This window comes from Bidens hawaiensis, unplaced genomic scaffold (assembly GCF_021521415.1).
Source record: "Bidens hawaiensis isolate Kalapana, Puna unplaced genomic scaffold, B.hawaiensis_p1.1 tig00018311_1, whole genome shotgun sequence".
NCBI classification, from domain to species: Eukaryota; Viridiplantae; Streptophyta; class Magnoliopsida; order Asterales; family Asteraceae; genus Bidens; species Bidens hawaiensis.
Window position 1 is genome coordinate 52764 of NW_027492766.1, and position 20588 is coordinate 73351.

The 20588-nt window shown below is 38.0% G+C and overlaps 1 protein-coding gene across 1 annotated transcript; it reads right to left on the reverse strand.

Annotated features, from left to right (window-relative positions):
• Positions 1 to 550: 550 nt before the first annotated feature.
• On the reverse strand, positions 551 to 13874 carry LOC143555746 (MADS-box protein 04g005320-like). Its single transcript, XM_077045251.1, has 9 exons — positions 13607 to 13874; positions 13325 to 13533; positions 6146 to 6224; positions 5813 to 5874; positions 4453 to 4552; positions 4307 to 4348; positions 2697 to 2738; positions 1353 to 1483; positions 551 to 1266 (listed from the first exon to the last, which is right to left on the reverse strand). Exons 2-9 carry the CDS (start codon positions 13507 to 13509, stop codon positions 1179 to 1181), a joined length of 729 nt encoding a protein of 242 aa, XP_076901366.1. The 5' UTR covers positions 13510 to 13533; positions 13607 to 13874; the 3' UTR covers positions 551 to 1178.
• Positions 13875 to 20588: the final 6714 nt, after the last annotated feature.

Here is a 20588-nt window from a genome sequence, read left to right on the forward strand (position 1 = left end):
ATGCCCCATCAAACTTTGGTGATGTTTGGTTATACCTCATATCCTTTGATGTCCCATCTACCTTTGATGATATTTTGGTTATACCCGGATTCCTTTTATGATCACCATTTCTAAACAACTGATCCACCTCCCCGTCCATACATAAGAGAAGATATAGTTAGAGCATCTTTAACAATTTTCCATTCAAACACGTCAAATCAGCTGTCATATCAGATCTCTATTTATCTTTCAAAAACACTCATTTCTGTTTCAGTACTCTCAAGTGTCATTTTACTTCCACATCATCTCATACCTTTTTTGTTAATGAAAATGAAAGATTTTTCTTTTTTTAATTTAAAGGTCACATAAATTTCAAAATCAAACCTATATTAGTTACAAAACACATAAAGTACACATTATATAGATTAAAGTTTCATGTTACGTTTCAGTTAATTGCCTGACATAATTCCATATAATGTGTTAACTAATCATTGGGAGTAATGTTTTGCCTTGGTTATAGAGGAATTGTTTCATTTGACGATTGAACTTGTCCATATACGCCGTTTGCCCACCTGTCAAACAGCTCGACAACCTTCGCAACTGACTTGTTTTAATGGGTAGACGAGTCCACACTCATTACCATAGTTCTTCAACCTCTTCAAGGGGTGTCTTGGTAGTCAACAGCCAATATATGATCATTATAGGTGAGGTCGAACAACATAGCAGTAGCATCGGACGCTGATACTGGATGTGATCATTGGTGCATGCCACTTTAGCTAGTGTTTGATGATCCAAAACATATGTTCATGCTTAAATACTCTTGTAAGCTCGACGCCAATGCCATTATTAGGGCATTAGACCAAGCCTCTTCAAGACGCACTAATGTAGTTGAATACATTACATAAAAGAGTTACCAATGTTTTGATTCGGTGAAAGTGTGATCGTAAGTAGTTACTGATCGTCGAGCATCAAAATGCTTTTTCTTCTGGAAAAACCTAATAGTTATGATAGTTACGCTTTTCCACGATAAAATATCAACGCCAAGTAAATCACAAACCGTGATACTAATTTATTATTGAATGAAAAGATTGAATGTTTGCTGCATCAGCTAGCCACTTTATTAACACAGTTTGAAAACAAATATATTATGCATGATCTATACATATAAAAGACCAATGAGGATGTTCTTCAGTTGAACATTAAAGCATCCACCCTGGTACTATAACTCCATTAGTATTTTGTGATCTTCTTGGAACGTCCCTTTCATCATTTTGTGGAACACTGTTGCTGAAATGCAAGTACAACAAACGAAATTAAATCTACCGTTAACTTCAAATACAATTGTGTTCTTATAATTAGTCGTAGAAATGTACCCAATCCGCATATTGTCATTGCGATCAAGATGTTGGAAATGACGGTCCTGGTGAGCTGGTGGTCGTCTCTTATTGAGTTTGATCTTGTGGGCTTCCCATGATAGTTGATAAGCTGCAGTGCTTTCTTCCAACTACCAAAAATAAATACCATGATGCCTCTGAATAATTTTGTTAACAGGAAACAGGCATTCTCTTCAGTAATAATACTTTGTTATTAATTTTTGGTGAGCCGGCCAAACTTTCAGATAAAGTTCAGTTGAGCATATCTACCAAGAACAGTTCGCGGGCTATGAATAGTATGATATAAAATATCTTTCTTCTTTTGGTTTCCAAAACGTTATAACGAAAGGGGGTTGTTTTGTTTGGAGGCTTGTTCTAGATCGTAAACCGGTAACTGGTAGTTGGAAGAAAGTTCCGCAGCTTGTTTTGAATGGGTAAAATGTGTTACTCCCTCCGTCCCGGTCAAAGTGTCTTAGTTTGAAAAACACAAATTCGAAGGTAGATTAAATTATCGTTTTCTTTGCTAACCAAATGACAATAATGCCCTTAGAAATTGGGTCCATCAATATTGTTTATTAATATTAGTTGTGTGTGTTTAAGGGTAAACTTGGAAATTGGCTAATAAATTTTGAAAGTGGACATTTATAACGGGACAAATAAAAAAGTAAATGTGGACACTTTTAATGGGACGGAGGAAATATATTATATACTATAAAAGTCGCTAGTTTTGTATGTAGCTAAGAATTCGAGACATAGGGGCATTTCAGTAAATACCGCTTCTTGTAACGGTTGAACACTTGTTTGGGTAGTTATCTGGTGGCGTATGCTGTTTGGGATGGAGTGGATAACTGGTGTGGTTCATTAGAGCCGGATTACGGGTCAAATGCTAATTTGGTAAAATTAAGAAAGAATAGTAAAATTAAGAAAGAATAGAGTTGGAGTTTCCGGGCAAAGTAAGAAAAACGCTTTGGTTAACAGTCGTGTATAGCACGCGCTGGTTTTATGGGAAAATATAAATGAGATGACTTTCAAGAGATTCAAAAAACGGGGTGAAAAAGATTGTTGATGGCATCAAATTGGTCATGTTTAACTTGTTAAAAGGTCGATCAAAGTGGAAATCAATATCATGGGAGACGTGGCGTGAAGAACCGTGGAGTTGTTTTACTTGATTTTGTTCAATGTTATATTTGTTCTTTGGTTTCGTACTTCTGGACATGTAACTTTGGTCTTGTGTCATAGGAGCCTGTTGTGCGGTTTTTAGTTAATTTTCTTTTGCCGTGGTTAAAAAAAAAAGAAAAAGAAAAAAAAAAGGAAATTATGTATAATTAGGGTTTCATGGCATACCTCACTTCTTAGGGCTTTGTTAGCTTCCAACAGTGATTGTTCCTGTAACAAGACTAAAGTTAGTTTTAGTTGAACTTAAACTAAATTACTATATAATAATGTGATGAAATTTATGCAAGTATATGTGGTAATCAGGAATCTGTAGTGTAGACTGCCTAGCTACTGCTAGGTAGGAGCCTGAGCATTATTTGCGGATCTAAAAATCGATATCAAACTTACAATAGCAGAAACTCAGAAAGTACAACTGATAACAATGCAGGGGCAAATCACATACATGTATATACCCAAGCATATTGTTGGACCTAGTGCATTTACATCTTCCCTATATCTTAAATAGTATGTATGAATTTGGGTTGATGTTGATGAGGGACCAAGGGTAGACATTTTATTTGATTGTGTATTATTATTGATTAATCAAATCAGTTAATCTTATAAAGCATAAGTTATTGTATCTTTAATATAAAGAAAAAACAATAAACTTACATATTGTCTCTCATAAAATTTTATTTCAACTATCTACTCTAAACCTTTATACTAATTAATTCTAACTTTATTGTGTTTATTATATAATTTTTCTTCGTTAACTTTTTAAAATAAGTGTACATACAAGGATACGTTTAATTTTTTTTTCTTAACAATTTGATAAGATTTTATTGAAAACGGATTTGTAGTTAAAATAAAGTACTTTTTAGTATGTAAAATAAGCATAATCATTTTTACTAAGTACCAATGGAGTATCGTACTGACACCATCACTACTTGTACACAATTTTTATGGTTTTTGATTTTCCTACAATTTGGTTTTGGCATTTTTATGTACTCTTGTACTATCAGGTTTGAACCAGTATTGCACAACCATAATTGGTTTCGGTTTGTGTTTTTACTCATTTATAATTTTGGAATGCCCGTATATGTATATGGACCAGTCTCGGAATTGCATTGAAAAGTAATGATATTTTTATATTAATTACAGGGGTATAATTACGTACTTCAACTACTAGTTTATTATGAAACTATATATTTAGTTTTTTGTTTTTTGGTTATTTTTTTTACTTACGTTACTGTTTACTAAATATTTTTTTGGTGATGTGGTTAAGGGCGTTGAACAATTGCACGTAACCTTGTCGTTATATTAATATTGCAATGTATTTACTTCTTATGCATACTAATACACTATTTATGGCATATCGGTAATTTAATTATAACAATAACTTAGAATTACAAAATATTTATTAGTTGTTTCACAAAACATAAAGTAATCAATATATAAAATGTTAATATAAAAAATATGTTAGTATTATATATTATTAACTTTAATTTTGAAGAGAATGAATAGTGTTCCTTTATAATAAACAACTTGAATGTCCTCCCTTAATGTGTCTCTATATTTTATGGAATTATGGTAACACTTTCCTTTGTTCCTTCACCTCTATACTTAGAAATAAGAGTATGGTTTTAGTGTAACCACTATAGAGTTACTTAGTATATAGTGTCTGACTTGGTAGTTAATGCATGACTTAAGGAAAGGACTTCGTTCTGTGTTTAACATATTCAAATATAAAAACAACAAATAACAAATGCAGGGAATACTACACACTTGTAGGAGATTACCTTCTGGTGTAAATCTGATAGTTGATCTAGCATATGTTTAGTCTGCAATAACCGTAAGGGCAACATCAAAATTATGCCCGAGGGAAAAAGAGAAATAGCCAAGAAAATACGGATTGCTAGCTACTCAGTGTAATATATTGATGTACCTTGGTTAATCTGACTTGCCTGAGAGCCAAGTCCACATGACGTTCAAGCTGATCAAGATCCTTTGATCCCAACTTCTCTAATTCTTCCCCAAGATAATGTCTATATGATTGATGTATACATATATATCAATACATGTATGTGTGTGTCCTAGCAGCTAATTAATAAGGACACATAATTAGAGTTTTTTACAAAATAGGTGTAGTTGGAAAAAGTATTTACTAATTTGGTGTAGTTTGAAAATTATTTACCAAATTGGGTATTTTTCTTAAAACTTGTTTGTTTCTCTCATATTCTTATTGGGTAAACCCAATTTATTAAAGTAAATTATCATATTGTTATAATAATAATTGTTAAAATGAATTAAATAAAAAGAAAACACCATTTACTAATTATCATATTTTTTATATATATTTATTCTTGTTTTAAATAATAGTGAACGTGGCCATATCATTTTCTATTAAAAATTGTAGCTTTTTTTTTAATATTTTTATTGTATATTTATTTTTGTTTTAACAAACAGTGGACGTGGCTATACCTTTTCTTGTTTTTTCTATTTTTATTAATTAACTCATATAGTTAAAATAACTAATTAATCGAACACGCCATATTTTTTTGGTGCCCGTACGAATTTCAATACATTTTCGCTTATAATTTTAAATGTCTTTTAACCAAACTAAAATCGAAAAAGTTTACTAATGTCGTATTATATAATAAGTAACATTTAACTAAATGCCTTTTAATAAAACTTAAAATATTTTTTTGCGTTTTCGTTTTTCAAGCATCGTATAGATCTGAATCGATTAGAACTTTTTATTTTTTTAACGATTAACATGATTATTATTTCCACCCAATCTCCTAATACTTAAATTACAAATAGAAAAATAGCATAGTATAATGAGTGGATTGAGCAATAAAAAGAAAATTGTTAATTGACTTGTTCTGTTTTTAGTTTTGAGTTACAAAGGCATAATTAATCAGTTTCATTTTAATAATATTTTATTGAATAAAATTATCAATTTATTAATCTTTCAGTTTAATTTAAGTGATTGAGTTATTCAATTAAAAGAGTAGAGAGAGAAACAAACAAGTTTCAAGAAAAATACCTATTTTGATAAATATTTTTCAAACTACACCTAATTGGTAAATATTTTTTCTAACTACATCCATTTAGTAAAAAATTCCACATAATTAAGGACAAATTAGACTTGTATGGCCTCAAGTTAGCACCTCTATTTGTTTTTCAAGATTGTTACGTAAATTTGAAATCCAGGACGCCCGAATGATGTGTTAATCAATATATAGCTAATTATACGGTAAGAGTGATTAATGTAGTATACCCTTGATTCTAAACATATATACCTTTGAGTTTGCTGGAGAATATCAACTTTTGCTTTAAGCTTTAAATACTCCTGGTAGCTGCTCTGTAAGTATAATGATAATAATTAGTCCTAGTAATTCATAGGGAAGAATAAACTTAATATATTAATATGAACCCCGCGATTACTTGTTGTTTGGAGATTTCCACTTTAAATCCTAATTCCCAAACATGTGATTATCCCGTTGAGGTTTCCAAAAAGGTTTTTTTTAACGACATAAAATGTCGTTAAAAAGTTTCATAAAATCTTACAAATGTTTAACTGTACATGAATAAAACTAACCTGAAGACCCCTGTTCATGAAAGAAAAATGATACCTGTGAATCTTGATCATGATTGTTAGTTTCCATTGTGCCATAGCTGTATCTGTGGTACCTCTCAAGTGTCTTGGACATGCTGCATAAACTCAGTCAATAGAGATGACTGTTGTTTGATTGTAATTGCAATAATTTTTCAGCTGGGCTGTGGATATTTATGGATCAAAGAGCATTATTGGTGAAAACATTACATCATTAGAAGTATAATTGCGTAAGCGTTATATGTGAGTATGACCGCAATAGTGTTAGCCGAATTACAGAAAGGATAGTTGCATGTCGACTGTGTTGTGTGGTTGTATCTTCAAGGTGTATGGGATACACACCTTGATAGTTGTATTCCTTAACCTCACAATCATGGTTGGTAGATATGTTGATCTCAGATAAGAAAGAAAATGGAAATGAAAATTTCTAAAAATGTTAATGGCCGTTCACTTCCTGAAGAAACGTGGATCTACTCACTGGTAGCAGATCTACTTTCCTCGGGTTTTGATTGTACTATTTCACCGATGGTTCTTCTGGATCTTTGTTCTTCCACCTACAAAATGAACAACGCCGTTAACTTACCCCTCAGAAAGGGACAGAGGGGTCCTCTTTGGGGTAACCCTCCGGCGTGAGAATAAGTATATGTAGGAGAAGATAATAATGTGAGAGTAAGGGAATCTGGAGAGTATTGCTTAATAGCTGAATACTGTATGATTGTGTGACTGTGTTTTTGTATATCTTTCCTTGTGGAGTTGATGCTGTATTTATAGTGCTAGGGTTTCCACTGATTGAGCTGGGACCAAATTAGGGTTTTGTTGGCCTCCTCCAATCGATTTGCGCCACGTGTCCTTGGAGACACCTGGTGATTTTTCATTGGTTATAATCACGTGGTAACCCATGAGTCATGCTGAGCTGTCCACCTTTCATTTAGCAGCCGTCAACAACAGCATATCCTTATTCCTTAAAAAGATGCCTTCTGGAAGGTTGTCTGACGTGCACAATCAAGGTTGCCCTAATCCTGATTTGGATAAGGACGAGGTTGATTATGTGCATGTGTGATATGCGCCCATCCTGAGGATGCGCGAGGTCTTCTCTTTATTCTCACGCGCAGATATTTCATGCGCAGATGTGATACGCACAAGCATGTAATACACGTCACGCGCGGATGCCCCACGCGCAGCTGCGCCATGCGCAACTGTGATATGGGTGGGCATGTATGATGCGCGAGTATGTGATATGCGCCGCGCTTATGCGCCACGCACGATGTGATATGCATAAGCATATATGATGCGTGAGCATGTGATACGTGCGAGCATATGTGATGCATGAGCATATGTGATGCGTGAGCATATGTGATGCGTGAGCATATGTGATATGTGCAAGCATGTGATGCTTGAGCATATGCGATATGCGCTGTGCGCATAAGTTTTGGCTTTGTGCCTTGATAATATCTTTGATTTCTAATGTCTTGTATATATCTTGTGGGTTGACCCGCCCCGCTCGATGTTGAGGCGGGTACATACCTCTTCACTTCCTATACCTATAGTCTTTAGAAAACCTATAGGAGGATGATCCCTACTCATCAAATAGCCGTCTGAGGATTTATCAAACAGTTGTTCGAAAAGTAGGATTGTCTGAAGATTCGCTGAACTGTCGTTTTGAGTTCAGGGATAGCATATTTGAGTTTGAGGGTGACGTATGAATAGAAGTCTTCAATATTTTACATCACTAACTGCTAAGGGAATAGAAAATAAGCACAATTGCTCGATAAAAAACTTCAATCTTCGAACACTTGTTATCATATACACTAAAAAAAATATTCTACACTGTCATTGGGCATCCCTCATTGACCGGTCCCACGACCAACATAAGGAAGGTAAATCACGTGTCAGTGTCATATAGTATATTTGGTGATGTCAGGGTTTTTAATATCTGGACCTCCTCAATAAATCTTACCACTAAGGCATATGCTTGTGCTAACTAAAGTTGAGTTAAATGTTTTAAAAGTTCAGCTTCTAGGTTTCAAAGCTTCGTTTTTAGCAGGATTGGTTTTGCTGTTCAAAAGGGGGTTGCGGCGCAGCTTGTTGCCCGTTTGCCTGCCACTTTATTGTAATCGTTTTATAGTAAATTATATAAAACTTCGATTATTTATATAAAAAAAAAAAAAAAATTCAACATAATCTTATTTACAAAATAGTTAATTAATAACATTAAAGCCGAAGCCTAAAGAATTTTTGGTTCAACGAATTCAAACGAACTCGTGGGATTTAATACGCGCAACATCTAAGCTAACACTTGCATTGTTGTTTGACCTCCAGAAGATCCTCATTAAATGTGTGGCCTACTGCAAAAAAGCTAGATGGAAGCATTCAATGGGTATGTCATAACCATGTCTCTTTTGCTATGACATTCTGTATTGTAACTCAACCAGAAGTCATGTCATGTCGTTAAGACATATTATCCTTCAGTCAACCCATATTTTTTACTTTAATCGGTGTTTGTTATACTTCCCGGGCCTTCCTTCCCACCAACTTTGTGGATATTGCCTGGAAGGTTCCTTTGCATGCCAGAGATAAATGCCATTTTTTTTTTCCTTTTTGTTCTTTTTTGAATGATTTGATTTATCAGCTAATATGCCTGGAGGGTGCGTATTTCCTTAAATGTGTTATACTTGTTAGAAAATAGTAACTTATATTATATATTATATGTGGTAAACGGAACCAAGTTGTGTATCCGCAACTTGCGTAATTTATAAAAGTTATTATTCATTTTTATGATAGTTTGATATAAATGTTTCTTAGTTTTACATTACTTATTAGTTAAGCGCAAGCTCAGAGGCTCCAGATTAGACGCCCCGCCTACCCTAAATGGAATTTGGGATCTCAAAATGACACCTCACCCAGATCATAGAGATAATATGTAGTTATTATAGAAGGATAATTCTATAGATGCTTTAAACATTATATAATTCAAAGAAAAAAAGCAATTGTAACAACTTAAATAAAACTAAAACTAGTATAGTTGTATGTTATGACTCATTTATGAGAACTTTTTAATATATAAGTGAGTGCATTTTTTTGCTTACAAATGACTATAATGCCATTGATATAAATATAAAGACAAAATTTAAGAAAATTTGAATGATTATATTTGTGTAAGGGTAAACTTGAAAATTAGTTAATAAATTTTGAAAGTGGACTTTTGTAATTTGACAAATTAAAAAACAAATGTGGACACTTTCAGATGGACAAATAAAGATCGATTTAACACATGTACCTTTTTATGATTAGTATTATAAAGCATATATAGATAGTATATGGAATGTTAACGTACAAATGATATTAACGTGAGAATCAAGTAGAGTAATTATATATAGATTAAAGTGTCATTTTCGTCCTTATGGTTTGACAAATAATGCGAAATTAGTCCAAAAAGTTTATTTTTTGCATATGGGCCCTTCACGTTTCCCAGTTTCTGCCAATTACATCCAAATCACTAACCCCGTTAAATTTTATCGTTAAAGTTAGGGGTAGACATGTCTTTTCACTCTTTCTTTATTATAATACTTATTTAAGTGAACTGCGGTTTTCGTCCCTCTAGTTTGTCCAAATCTGCAATTTTAGTCCCGTAGTTTCAAATTTACAATTTTCTTCCCTATGGTTTTATTTCACTTGCAATTTAACCCGAGTTCCCTAATCTCGTTAAGTCTGGTCGTTAACCAATTTGCGTGCCCTCATGTGACGATCAGTTTTGTCATTTTTCTCCCTAAATAAACCCCAGTCCGAATTCACAGCCCCCCTCACGTGAGGGGTTGGGATATATTTGGGGAAAAAGGAACAAAACTGCCCCTCACGTGAATGGCACACTGATGGTTTTAACGGCCACACTTAACGAGATTAGGGAACTCGGATTTAATTGCAAGTGAAATAAAACCATAGGGAAGAAAAGTGCAAATTTGAAACTACTCGACTAAAACTGCAGATTTGGACAAACCAGAAGGACGAAAACCGCAATTCACTTAAATAAATATTATAAAAAAGAAAAAGTGAAAAGACATGTATACCCCTGACTTAATGATAAAATTTAACTGAGTTAGTGATTTGGATGTAATTGGCAGAAACTGGGAAACGTGGGGGGCTCATATACAAAAAATAAATTTTTTAGACTAAATTTGCATTATTTGTCAAACCACAAGGACGAAAATGGCACTTTACTCTTATATATACAAGTAGAATACTTATGTAATTACATCATTTACATAATATGATGTAATTACATAATTACTCTATTTGTATATATAATTACTATACTTGATTATTATGTTTAACACGTATTTTATTTGTATTTGATCCAAACCCAAATAGTATTATAATGAAATCACTATTCATGAAAAAAATACTTATTGTTCTGTGGTATTATGAGTAGTTAATACGTATAGGAATAGATTAGGCTTCGTTAGAAATATATATTTAGATCCTTAACTTTCTATTTTGATGGAAAGATACCATAACTATGATGTATTGCGCATAAAAATCTATTGAAGCTTTTCACTTGTGAGTACCAAAAATAAAGCCAATATCATCTATTATATGTCATCACTGAAATAAGAATTTTATATGATGACCTTATACATATTTTATTTATATTGTTTACCCTTTGTTTCGTAGGCACGTTGACCAACTACTTTGAAGCAGAAGTCAGTACAAAATTTAATATTATGTCCAGTACATATAATTCAGTCCACATTTCCTAATTCAAACTATAACTTAGCTTGATTTTTTGGTCTTCTTTCAAAAATCCAAGTATATATATTATAAGTATCTTAGTAACATTAAAATTACCAACATTTGTAAAGACAATGAGAACCAATAATTTTATGCTACAAGTACTTTTACCTATTGATGATTATTTATGTCTTAAGGAATATTTGGTCTTAATTTTGACTTGGTGTAAGGGATCATTAGAGAAAGAAACGGGAACCAAGAATTTTTTTGGAAAACAAATTTCTTTTACTTTTGGGACATGAACCCTAGACATTTGGGTGCTTGACCACCCCAACCTAGAACACATTAAGAAACCGGAACCAAGATATCCTCATGTAGTATCAGTAGTAACACATTGGGTTGGCCAAACCTACAATAGTTGTACATTGGGGAAAGACTTGAAGCCTCATGTAGTATATGCATCCAAGAATTACATGCTATGACAGGAGCCCTAGTGGTGTGAGCATATGGTGGAGTAATTCATTATGCGAGATCAGAAGCAGATTTATGGTACACCGGTCAGTCATGCCCTATGTCACTTAAAGGGCATATGTGCAAGTCTTCTTGCATAAAGCTAGCACCGTGTGTCCAATTTTGAGATTTCCCTCTTGATTTTCTAATACTTGTTCACACTAGAATTGCTTTGAAAGGTTTAATACAACTAGTGATCACTAGTTTTGACTCTAGGGGGTCGTCACTCATATTGTTAGTGACATTGTATCTTTAATCTTTATTGTATTGTTAATCCATGTACTGAAAAGATAAAACTGTTTTATAAACTGCTGTGAAATAGGATCTTTATTAGACTAAACCTTCTTTTCAAGCAATTTCCATGAGGATATGATATCTCATCATGATTTGTCCATTAATTAGAAGGATTGTCTTACTAACACATCATTTGGTAGGTAGAACATATCACAAAAAAATCCTAGCAAGAACTATTAGCATAAGGTCCGATACAAATTATATCATCATTAATGGACTATTTTAAAATTCCCAACCAAAGAAGCTATATATATATAAAAATATCTTTGTTCCAAATGAGAACCAGTGTTATTTTATGCTTGAGCGTGTGTAGTAATCATCAAGCAAATATAAATAATAAATTTATTACTAATAGTTTACTGGACTCTAAACTTTCATCCGTTGGCCAAGAACAATTCCAACTAACAAAATACTTACCACCACTCCGGGCTTTCACTTTATTTTTTCTTTTGACACACCCAAGCTAATATGGCATCTACTCTTTTTGGGATGTGACATTTTTTGAAATGGCTTAGGAGTGCTAGAAGAAAATAAAGTAAAAGTTATAAGTGGTAGTAAACATTTTGTTAGTTGAGCGTGTTCTCGCGCTAACACGTGAAAGTTGAGATATTTAAATCCAATAACACTTATTAAAAAAAAGGGATGTGTTATTCATACACCCTTTATAGGATGTATATATAGATAGGGTGTGTGTTAAGAGGGTGTCTGAATAACCAAAAAGAATGTATAAATAACCATTGCCTAAAAAAAGTCATTGCTGTCATTAAGTTCAAACGATAACATAGTCTAGCACCCAATGGACAAATTATTCTGACAGGAATATCTTTTCTTAATTCAGATCTCAATTTATTAACTTTTGGTAGCAAGAGTGAAGATGGATAATATATATTTGTTACCCAATGTGTAATAATACAAATCATCCTAGTTAGAAGAAAACAACGGGGGAAACAGCTAAGCAAACAATACAAACAAGAGGGATGTATATGGATATTAATCAAGAACCCTTAGGTAATAACTTCTCATCTAATGTAAATATCAATAACGTTTTTTTTATTAAGATTATAAGCCAAAAGGAAGAAAAACAGTAAAACACCATATTATCCTCTAAATATTACCCAAAAAGCACTTTACTATCCATACTGCTTTGTTTTTGTTTATAAAATATTTATTTTATTTTTTTTTACACAAATCAGCTTTTCATTTTATTTGTTTGAATTAATTGGATAAGCACACAATAACAACCAAGTTTTATGACACAACTCCGGAAGACGACTCTTTTATGTCTATTAAGATCCAAACAACACAATAACTCAATACATTAACCCCTATTAATAACCTAACCAAATCTAAGCATACTCAAACTCATACTCCTGTTTCCTAAACTTTCAAATAATAGATAAACCCGCAAAACATATAAACTACTAAACATAATTAAAATTAGTTAAACTAAACTTACCACTTTTGCCATACAACTCTCTTTTTAGTAGTCTCAAAATTAACTTCTAGTATTAATAACCCGATTTCCCAATTTTAGTTACTTATCAAACCCAAAAGAGATTATTAAATGAACTTAAAGAAACTCACAAAAACTTAGCAACTAATCACAAAAACTTTTGCAATATTTGTGTGTATATGCTTAGAGAGAGAGAGAGAGAGAGAGAGAGAGTACCTGGGGCCACTACAGAACTCATAGAGCTTGCCACCATTAGAGAAGATGATAAGGGCAACTTCAGCATCACAAAGCACAGAGATCTCATATGCCTTCTTCAGTAACCCATTTCTTCTTTTTGAAAACGTTACCTGCCGATTTATCTTGTTCTCTATCCTTTTCAACTCTACTCTTCCTCTACCCATCCTTAACTTTACCCTATTTGTTAACTAATTAACCAAAAATATACATATCACTAACTACATGTTCAAATATAGTTAAATCTAGTGTAGATTCTAGTACCTGATGATAATTTTCTTACCCTTTCTTTCTTCTTTGTATTGTCGGCAGATGAAACTTTGCCTTTATGGATAGTTTTCTTAGGTTCCTTGTACTTTTATTGATAGCATTTGCTACTCTAAATTCGTGAAAAGATAAATACCTTCCATTATTTTGTTCGGTATATATGTCTTTCACTATGCACATAGACACATAATTAATAAAGTTGATAGATTTCGTATTGACATATTAGACTGCTTGAAAATGACAGGAGAGTCGGACGGCTTTCTTAATAATACGCTTGATTAATGGAAAAGGGAAACATAAATGTTAGGCATTCAAATAATTTATATCATTTATAGAAATTTGAGTGAATTGAAGATGCGTCACTTTGGTTTTGGGGCGTGAACCACTCGCGCACCACCTCCCACGAAAAGAGGTGGTTGAGACCCTGTGGTTTTTTGGCGTTATCACCAATGGCGGACCTATGATTTTTTTCAGTGGGGCCCTACTTTGCCCGTGTTCATATATATTGGGCCGGTCGTCCGTAAAGGGTCGGGACAAGAAACTTAAACAATAAGCAATATTACAATAAAGAAAATACGATCATTACTCATTAAAAAGCACAATATATGATGCCATTCGAAACGAAATAAGATACATAACAAATTTTTAAAGTTGTTTCCTACAAGTTTAATGTTTTGAAACTAACCATCACATCCTCGACAGAAACATTGGAAGAAAGTCTCTTTCGATATAATAAATTCTAGAATCGTTCATATAATCATTAACCATCTAATTACGCAAATCCGCCTTCACATGTTTCATTGATAGAAAAACTTCTTAACACTTTCCATTAATACAACCGGCTGAACTAATATTGACTTTATTTAATAGAAGGGCCTTTCTATTAAATACACACGAATCATTTTTTTGTAAACATTTTATTAAAACCAAATAACTTTGATGTCATGAATTTAAGGTTTTGGTAATGATGATTAGGAAAATTTAGACTTTAGTTTTAAACTAGGTCTTTACAAAAGATGGATACAACAGTCTATTGTGAAAATAACAACCAAACAGATTTAATGATGGAAGAAATGTGAGAAAATGGACCATATAAGTTGCCAGTAACTATGCTCGGTAGCATGATCATGGTACTTGAAGAAACACTAACCGAACCCCGGGCAGATTACTGGTAACCTGGGGGTTAGATAGCTGTTTCCCACGAGGGGTTAGACCCTTGGAAGATGGTTCTTCTGATAACCTGCAAAACAGACACCGTGAGCTCGTCACTGAGAAGGGGGGGGGGGGGTTCCTCCTTGTGACCACCCTCCGGCGTGAGAATCAGACTAGATTGCTCTTTAAATATAAATGTATATTAAGAGATTGCCAGAGCAGATATCAGGTATAATATGATGATACAAGATAAGATATGATCGTCATACCATTTGTGGTATTTATAGCCGAAGGTAGATTTCCAAGGAGGTATGGCCAGCTGCAACAGTGTTCCTGTTCCACCAACAGTAGCCTACGCACGTGCCCTGCTGGTAGTTGGTGGGTAGGTAGCGGCTGATAGCGACCAGGCCTGCTGTATACTATTCCTGTTCCACCAACTGACGGCTACGCACGTGGTATGGCAGTAGTTGGTGAGTAGGCAGCGGCTAATAGTGACATACAGTGCAGGAGCATGATGCTCGCCATACTGTTGTCAATAAGCTGTCGTATCTTTAGTCAGATCTTTTTCCCATACCTCGTCAGGTACAGTACAGAAGATCTTCCTGTATCGTACGGACTGGCTTATTTGGGCGGGAGTATTCCCCCTCCCGCCCTTGTGCGGGATTGTTCCCGGCTTCGCTCATTCCTTCAGGTGACACTGTGGTTGAGAGCTAAGTGCCTTGTGCGTGTAGCCTTGCTGCGCGGGTGGCCTTCCCTAATGGCTTGTATCCGAGGCTGCGGGGACAGGCGGAGTCCTTCACCATTGGGAGGCATTTCCTGCGGGACCAGCTTGCGTACTGCGCGTAAGGACGTCACGTCTCTGAGCATGGTTGGTCCTGCGGATCCAGTTGGTTTCTGCGCAGACGTCCCTGTTTAAGGTGAGTCTTGCGGGTCCAACTGGGCTCTGCTGGGACCTACCTCTTCAAGTCCCCCCAGTCCAATGTTCTTCTCATGCGTGTTTAATAAAGTGAGGTGAACTTTTGGACTTAAGCAAAGGGTTTTGAAAAAGGTTTTTTAAGGTTTTCCATGGGGATTCTTCCCGCGGAAGTCCTTGTCACTTGCAGAAATTCCCGAGTTTCCTGCTTGGTCTTTGGGTATGATGCGGGCAGGTCTGTAACCTCCTCGCAAGTCAGGAGCGTTGAGTCCCACTTGTGTGGATTCTCCATGAGGTTTTGGTAGTTTTGAACATAGTGATCAATTATGTTAAAACCACCAATTCCATCCTGGAGCTTCAAACAACGTAGTTCTCGACGTTCCCGCTATGCGGGGATATTATTTCCGTTTCCGCAAGCATTGCCCAGAAGATCCTTCTTGGTTTCAATTCCCAGCGGAGCGCTAGGTATGTGAAGGGTTTTGCCTTAACACTGTACCTGCGCTCGTCTTACGGTTACTTTACTTCCAAGGTATTCCTGGCGTCAATTCCCTGCGGGTGCTAGGTATGTGAAGGGTTTTGCCTTTACACTGTACCCGCACCCGTCTTATAGTTACTTGGTTGCCGAGGTACTTGGCTTCAATTCCCTGCGGGTGCTAGGTATGTGAAGGGTTTTGCCTTAACACTGTACCCGCATCCGTCTTACGGTTACTTGTTCGCCAAGGTTTTCTTGGCTTCAATTCCCTGCGGGTGCTAGGTATGTGAAGGGTTTTGCCTTGACACTGTACCCGCATCCGTCTTACGGTTACTTGTTTGCCAAGGTTTTCTTGGCTTCAATTCCCTGCGGGTGCTAGGTATGTGAAGGGTTTTGCCTTAACACTGTACCCGCATCCGTCTTACGGTTACTTGTTTGCCAAGGTAAGGGGTATTTTCCCGCTTACTTTTTAATATTTTTAAATTTTGAATTTTGAAATTCGAAAGGTTGGTGGAAAGATAGGAACAGTCCAAACCTCTGAAACGTCGTGCGACAGTTTCTTCTGACTGTGTCAGGACGTGCAGGAAGTTATGGTGACGTGACATTATATGGTCATTCCAGACGCTTTTTACGGCGCGTGGGCGCGATTTTTCGGGCGCGTGGCCGCGAAATTACTGGCACACGTCCTGTCAACAGCTGTTGCCAGCCTGCTTTTTGCCACGTGTCATAGTTTCATTGCACCTTAGATTTCTCTCTCCTCTGCATTAAATTCATCGCATTAATTGCGATTAGTATATAAAGGGGGAGAGGCCTCTTTGTAATCCACACTTTCACCTCTCTTCTTCTTCTTAGTGATTTCCGGCAAATACTCCCCTTTTCAGGCAAGCATTTTCCCGAAATCGCTTTCTTCTTTCTGCAAAATGTCTTCTCATGATGCTGAAGCTGTAGCCGACGATAGGAGTACTGCTGGCGAGTGCTCTACCTGTCGATCAGTACCAGTACATCGTCAGGAAGTTCATGCTTGAGTCTCTTGAGCCTGAGTTTCCTGAACCCCACCAGACTGTGTACGATGCCCCCAGTGGCAAGATCGGGGTATATGCTGCATTCTTTGTTTATGGGAACCTTAGGTTCCCATTGACAAAGTTTGTGTGCCGTGTCCTGGAGAGGCATGGTGTGCACCTAACCGAGTTGCATGCGATGGCGATTGCCAAGATCCGGCACTTCGAGTGGGTGTGCCGGATTCTGGGTATTGAGCCCTATGTGGACCGCCTGATGACCTTCTATACTTGGAGGTGCATCCAGGGGTGGTACACCCTGACAACCCGTATTAAGGGTTTGAAGATCTGCGTGACCGAGCGCAGTCTCCGATCGTGGAAGCGGGAGTTCTTCTACATCTCTGCCCGCGCCATTCCCATTGCCATGAAGTTTAAGAAGGGGCAAGCGCTTCCGAGCCTTCACGCTTCCAGCTACCAGGAGGCGGAATGGTTCGCGAAGATATCCCGGGTCCAATCTCCGGTTTACCGGTTTGCGGAGTCCGGGATGGTGATGCTGGGGATGAGCCGGGTATGGAAGGAGGCGTCTCGGTTTCCCATCCTTCTCGAATACGGTTTGAACTCTATTCCTTATGGTATGTCTTAGTCTTTCTTGCTTATATTAGTTTGTCTTCTTAATTGTTTCTTTTCTTTCAGAGGGGAACAATTTGGAGTCGCTCCTGTACCCGCGGGAAGCTGACGATCCCGTGCGGGTGGGTACTCGTGCTCTTGAAGAGAATGAGTTGCCCATCCTGGAGCAAACAGCGGATCGGTTTGTGGAGGTCTATCCGCTGGGCCACGAGATCCTGAGCCACCGGCGGCCAGGTAAGGCGTTATTCTCTCCTCCCCCCCTCAGTGCTGTACCCGCTGCTGGAATTCCTGACCTGTCTTCTTCTGAGGAATCCGCAGATGGTCCTCCGTTAGTGCGGAAGAAGAGGGCTGCCGGCGGGAAAGGGAAGGAGAAGGTGGCCTCCACAGCTGATCCAGTGCTCCTATCTGACACTGAGTCAGATAGCGAAGAAGTGGCGGGGCACCCCGGTGGTGAGAAGACCACTGCTCCGGAGGCTACGACTGTTACCTCCGGAGAACCAACGACGACGACGGTGACCGGCATCAAGAGACCGGCTCCATCGGGTTCATCCCCGCCCGTCCGTACGTTCAGGCTCAAGAAAACCCGTAAGTACAAACATCCTTTTTGTAGATTTATCATACTTCATAAATTTATTGTTAACACTTATCTTCTTGTGCAGGCGTGGATGTTGACGCATTCCAGGGTGGAGTGCCGAGTAGTACCTCTCCGCCGATGACGGTAGGCTTGGTCAGCCTACCTGAGGCGTCGACCCAGGCGCCTGCGCCTGCTACCGCTGGTTCAGTTGCTCATTCTGAGCAGACTGTTCCAGCCGAGATGACGTCACCGCCGGTGGTAAGTGCGATTTTTACAGCATCTTTCACCGAGCCGGCGGTTACGATTGCTGCGGATTCTGCGGGCAGCGACTGCGGCGGCTGCCACCATGCCCTCGCCACCGGCACCGACGGCCGGCCCATCAGGTACGCATGGGAGTACTCGCCAATCTTTGCCACCTTCCCATCTGCCTGACCTTTTGGATGGGTTTCCTTTGGGTTCAGGTGATGGGTTCGGCGGCTATCGGCCTGTTATAGACCCTACAGGTGCGTAGGGTTCCTTTGGCCCTTTTTCACTTTTATTTTTTATCATCTTTTCCTAACTGCTTTTTTGTTTTTTGCAGTGTCGGATTCCAATGAAGTGTATGTTCCGCGATGGAACATACGCCGAGGAACAACCCTTCGTACCCCTGTGGAGTGCGTGGAATGGGCTCGCCACGCTGCTCCCCATGGTGCGTTGGGGGAAGCCATGGCTAGCTACCAGGAGGGTAGGCTAACCAATGAGCTTCGGGTTCTCCAAGCCCGGATGCAGCCGCGCGTCTAGCTGCTTTGTCGTGAAAACGACAAGTTGAAAGCAGCTCGCGCCAAGGACGTATCTCAGGCGCGGGCTCTTCTGGAGGAGAACCAACGGTTGGCCGCAGCTGCTGCGGAGAAGGAGAAGGCCTTCAAGGCCCTCGAGGTTGAAGTTCAAGCGCGACTCGAGGCCCGCTCCAAGGCTGCCCAAGCTGTTAACGAACAGCTTCGGCTGGCTAAGGAGACTGCGAGGAACGCAACTGAGAGGGCCACCAAGGCTGAAGCCGTTGCTGAGCCTTTACGCGTGGAGAACGAGGAGCTCAAGGCCAAATTAGAGGCTCTCCAACGTGCTCATGATGCCTTGGCGATGGAAGATGCCAAGAAGCTCCAAGAGATCCTGGACCAGAGGGGCGTGCTCGACCACACTGAGCGGAAGCTTAAGGGCGTTGAAGAGGCTGCTGCAAAGGAAGTGCTACTTGCCAACCTCAACAAAAGCGAAGCTGAACGCGCCTGCACTCAAGCTCAAGCCACCCTTCAAGAAGCTCTGGTTGCCAAGGAATGGCTTCTTCGAGAAGCGTTGCCTCAGGTATTTTAGCTTTGTCTTCACGCTTTCCTTTGCGACAGAAGTCTAACACTTGTACATTTTCTTTGTAGGTTGTGCATCGGGTCTTTTCAGAGACATCCTACGACGATGCTATGAGCGCAGCCCTCAACGCTTCTCACGAGGATGGGGAACGGGCTGGCTTTCTGCTTGGTCTAGGGTTTGTTGAGAAAGGCTTCCCGCCTTCCAACTTCCCTTTGTACAATGTTGATACTGAAGCCATATATGACCAAGCAGTAAATCAATACGCTGCCTTCCCGCATCCAGTGGTGGAGAAGGTGAACCAAGTAGCTGCTGCTGATGATGGGTTAGCTATCCTTAAAGCTTTCCTCGAACCGCCCCGTTCTTCTGATGGAGCGGGTCCAAGTGGAAGCGGCCCTGAAGCTTGATCCTGGAGATCCCTTCCCACTGTTAGGATAGTCTTGTACAGATGTATTTATTTTTTCTTTTCGTAGGCGGGTAGTTACCCGGCCATTCTTGTAATAATTCATTTGTGAAATATAAATCTTTTTGCGTATAAGATTGTTATTTCCTTCTTTGGGTTCCTTGCTTTATAAACTTATGACTTGCATACTTAGTTTAAATTAGCAATTTTCCAAGTGTTTAGAATAAGTTAACCTGTTGGACGTGGTTGATAATGGGTTAAAGTTTTGCTTCCTCTTTCGTGATTGTGCGGGTATAACCGTCACTTGCACTTAGTAGGATGGCTAAACTTTAACCTTCATCTGACCTGCGTGTAGGTTTTCCTCATCTTTTGAGGATAAGTTAACCTTTGAACGTGGTTGATAATAGGTGCGAAGTTTTGCTTCCTCTTTCGTGATTGTGCGGATAGAACCGTCACTTGCACTTAGTAGGATGGCAAAACTTTACCCTTATCTGACCTGCGTGTAGGTTTT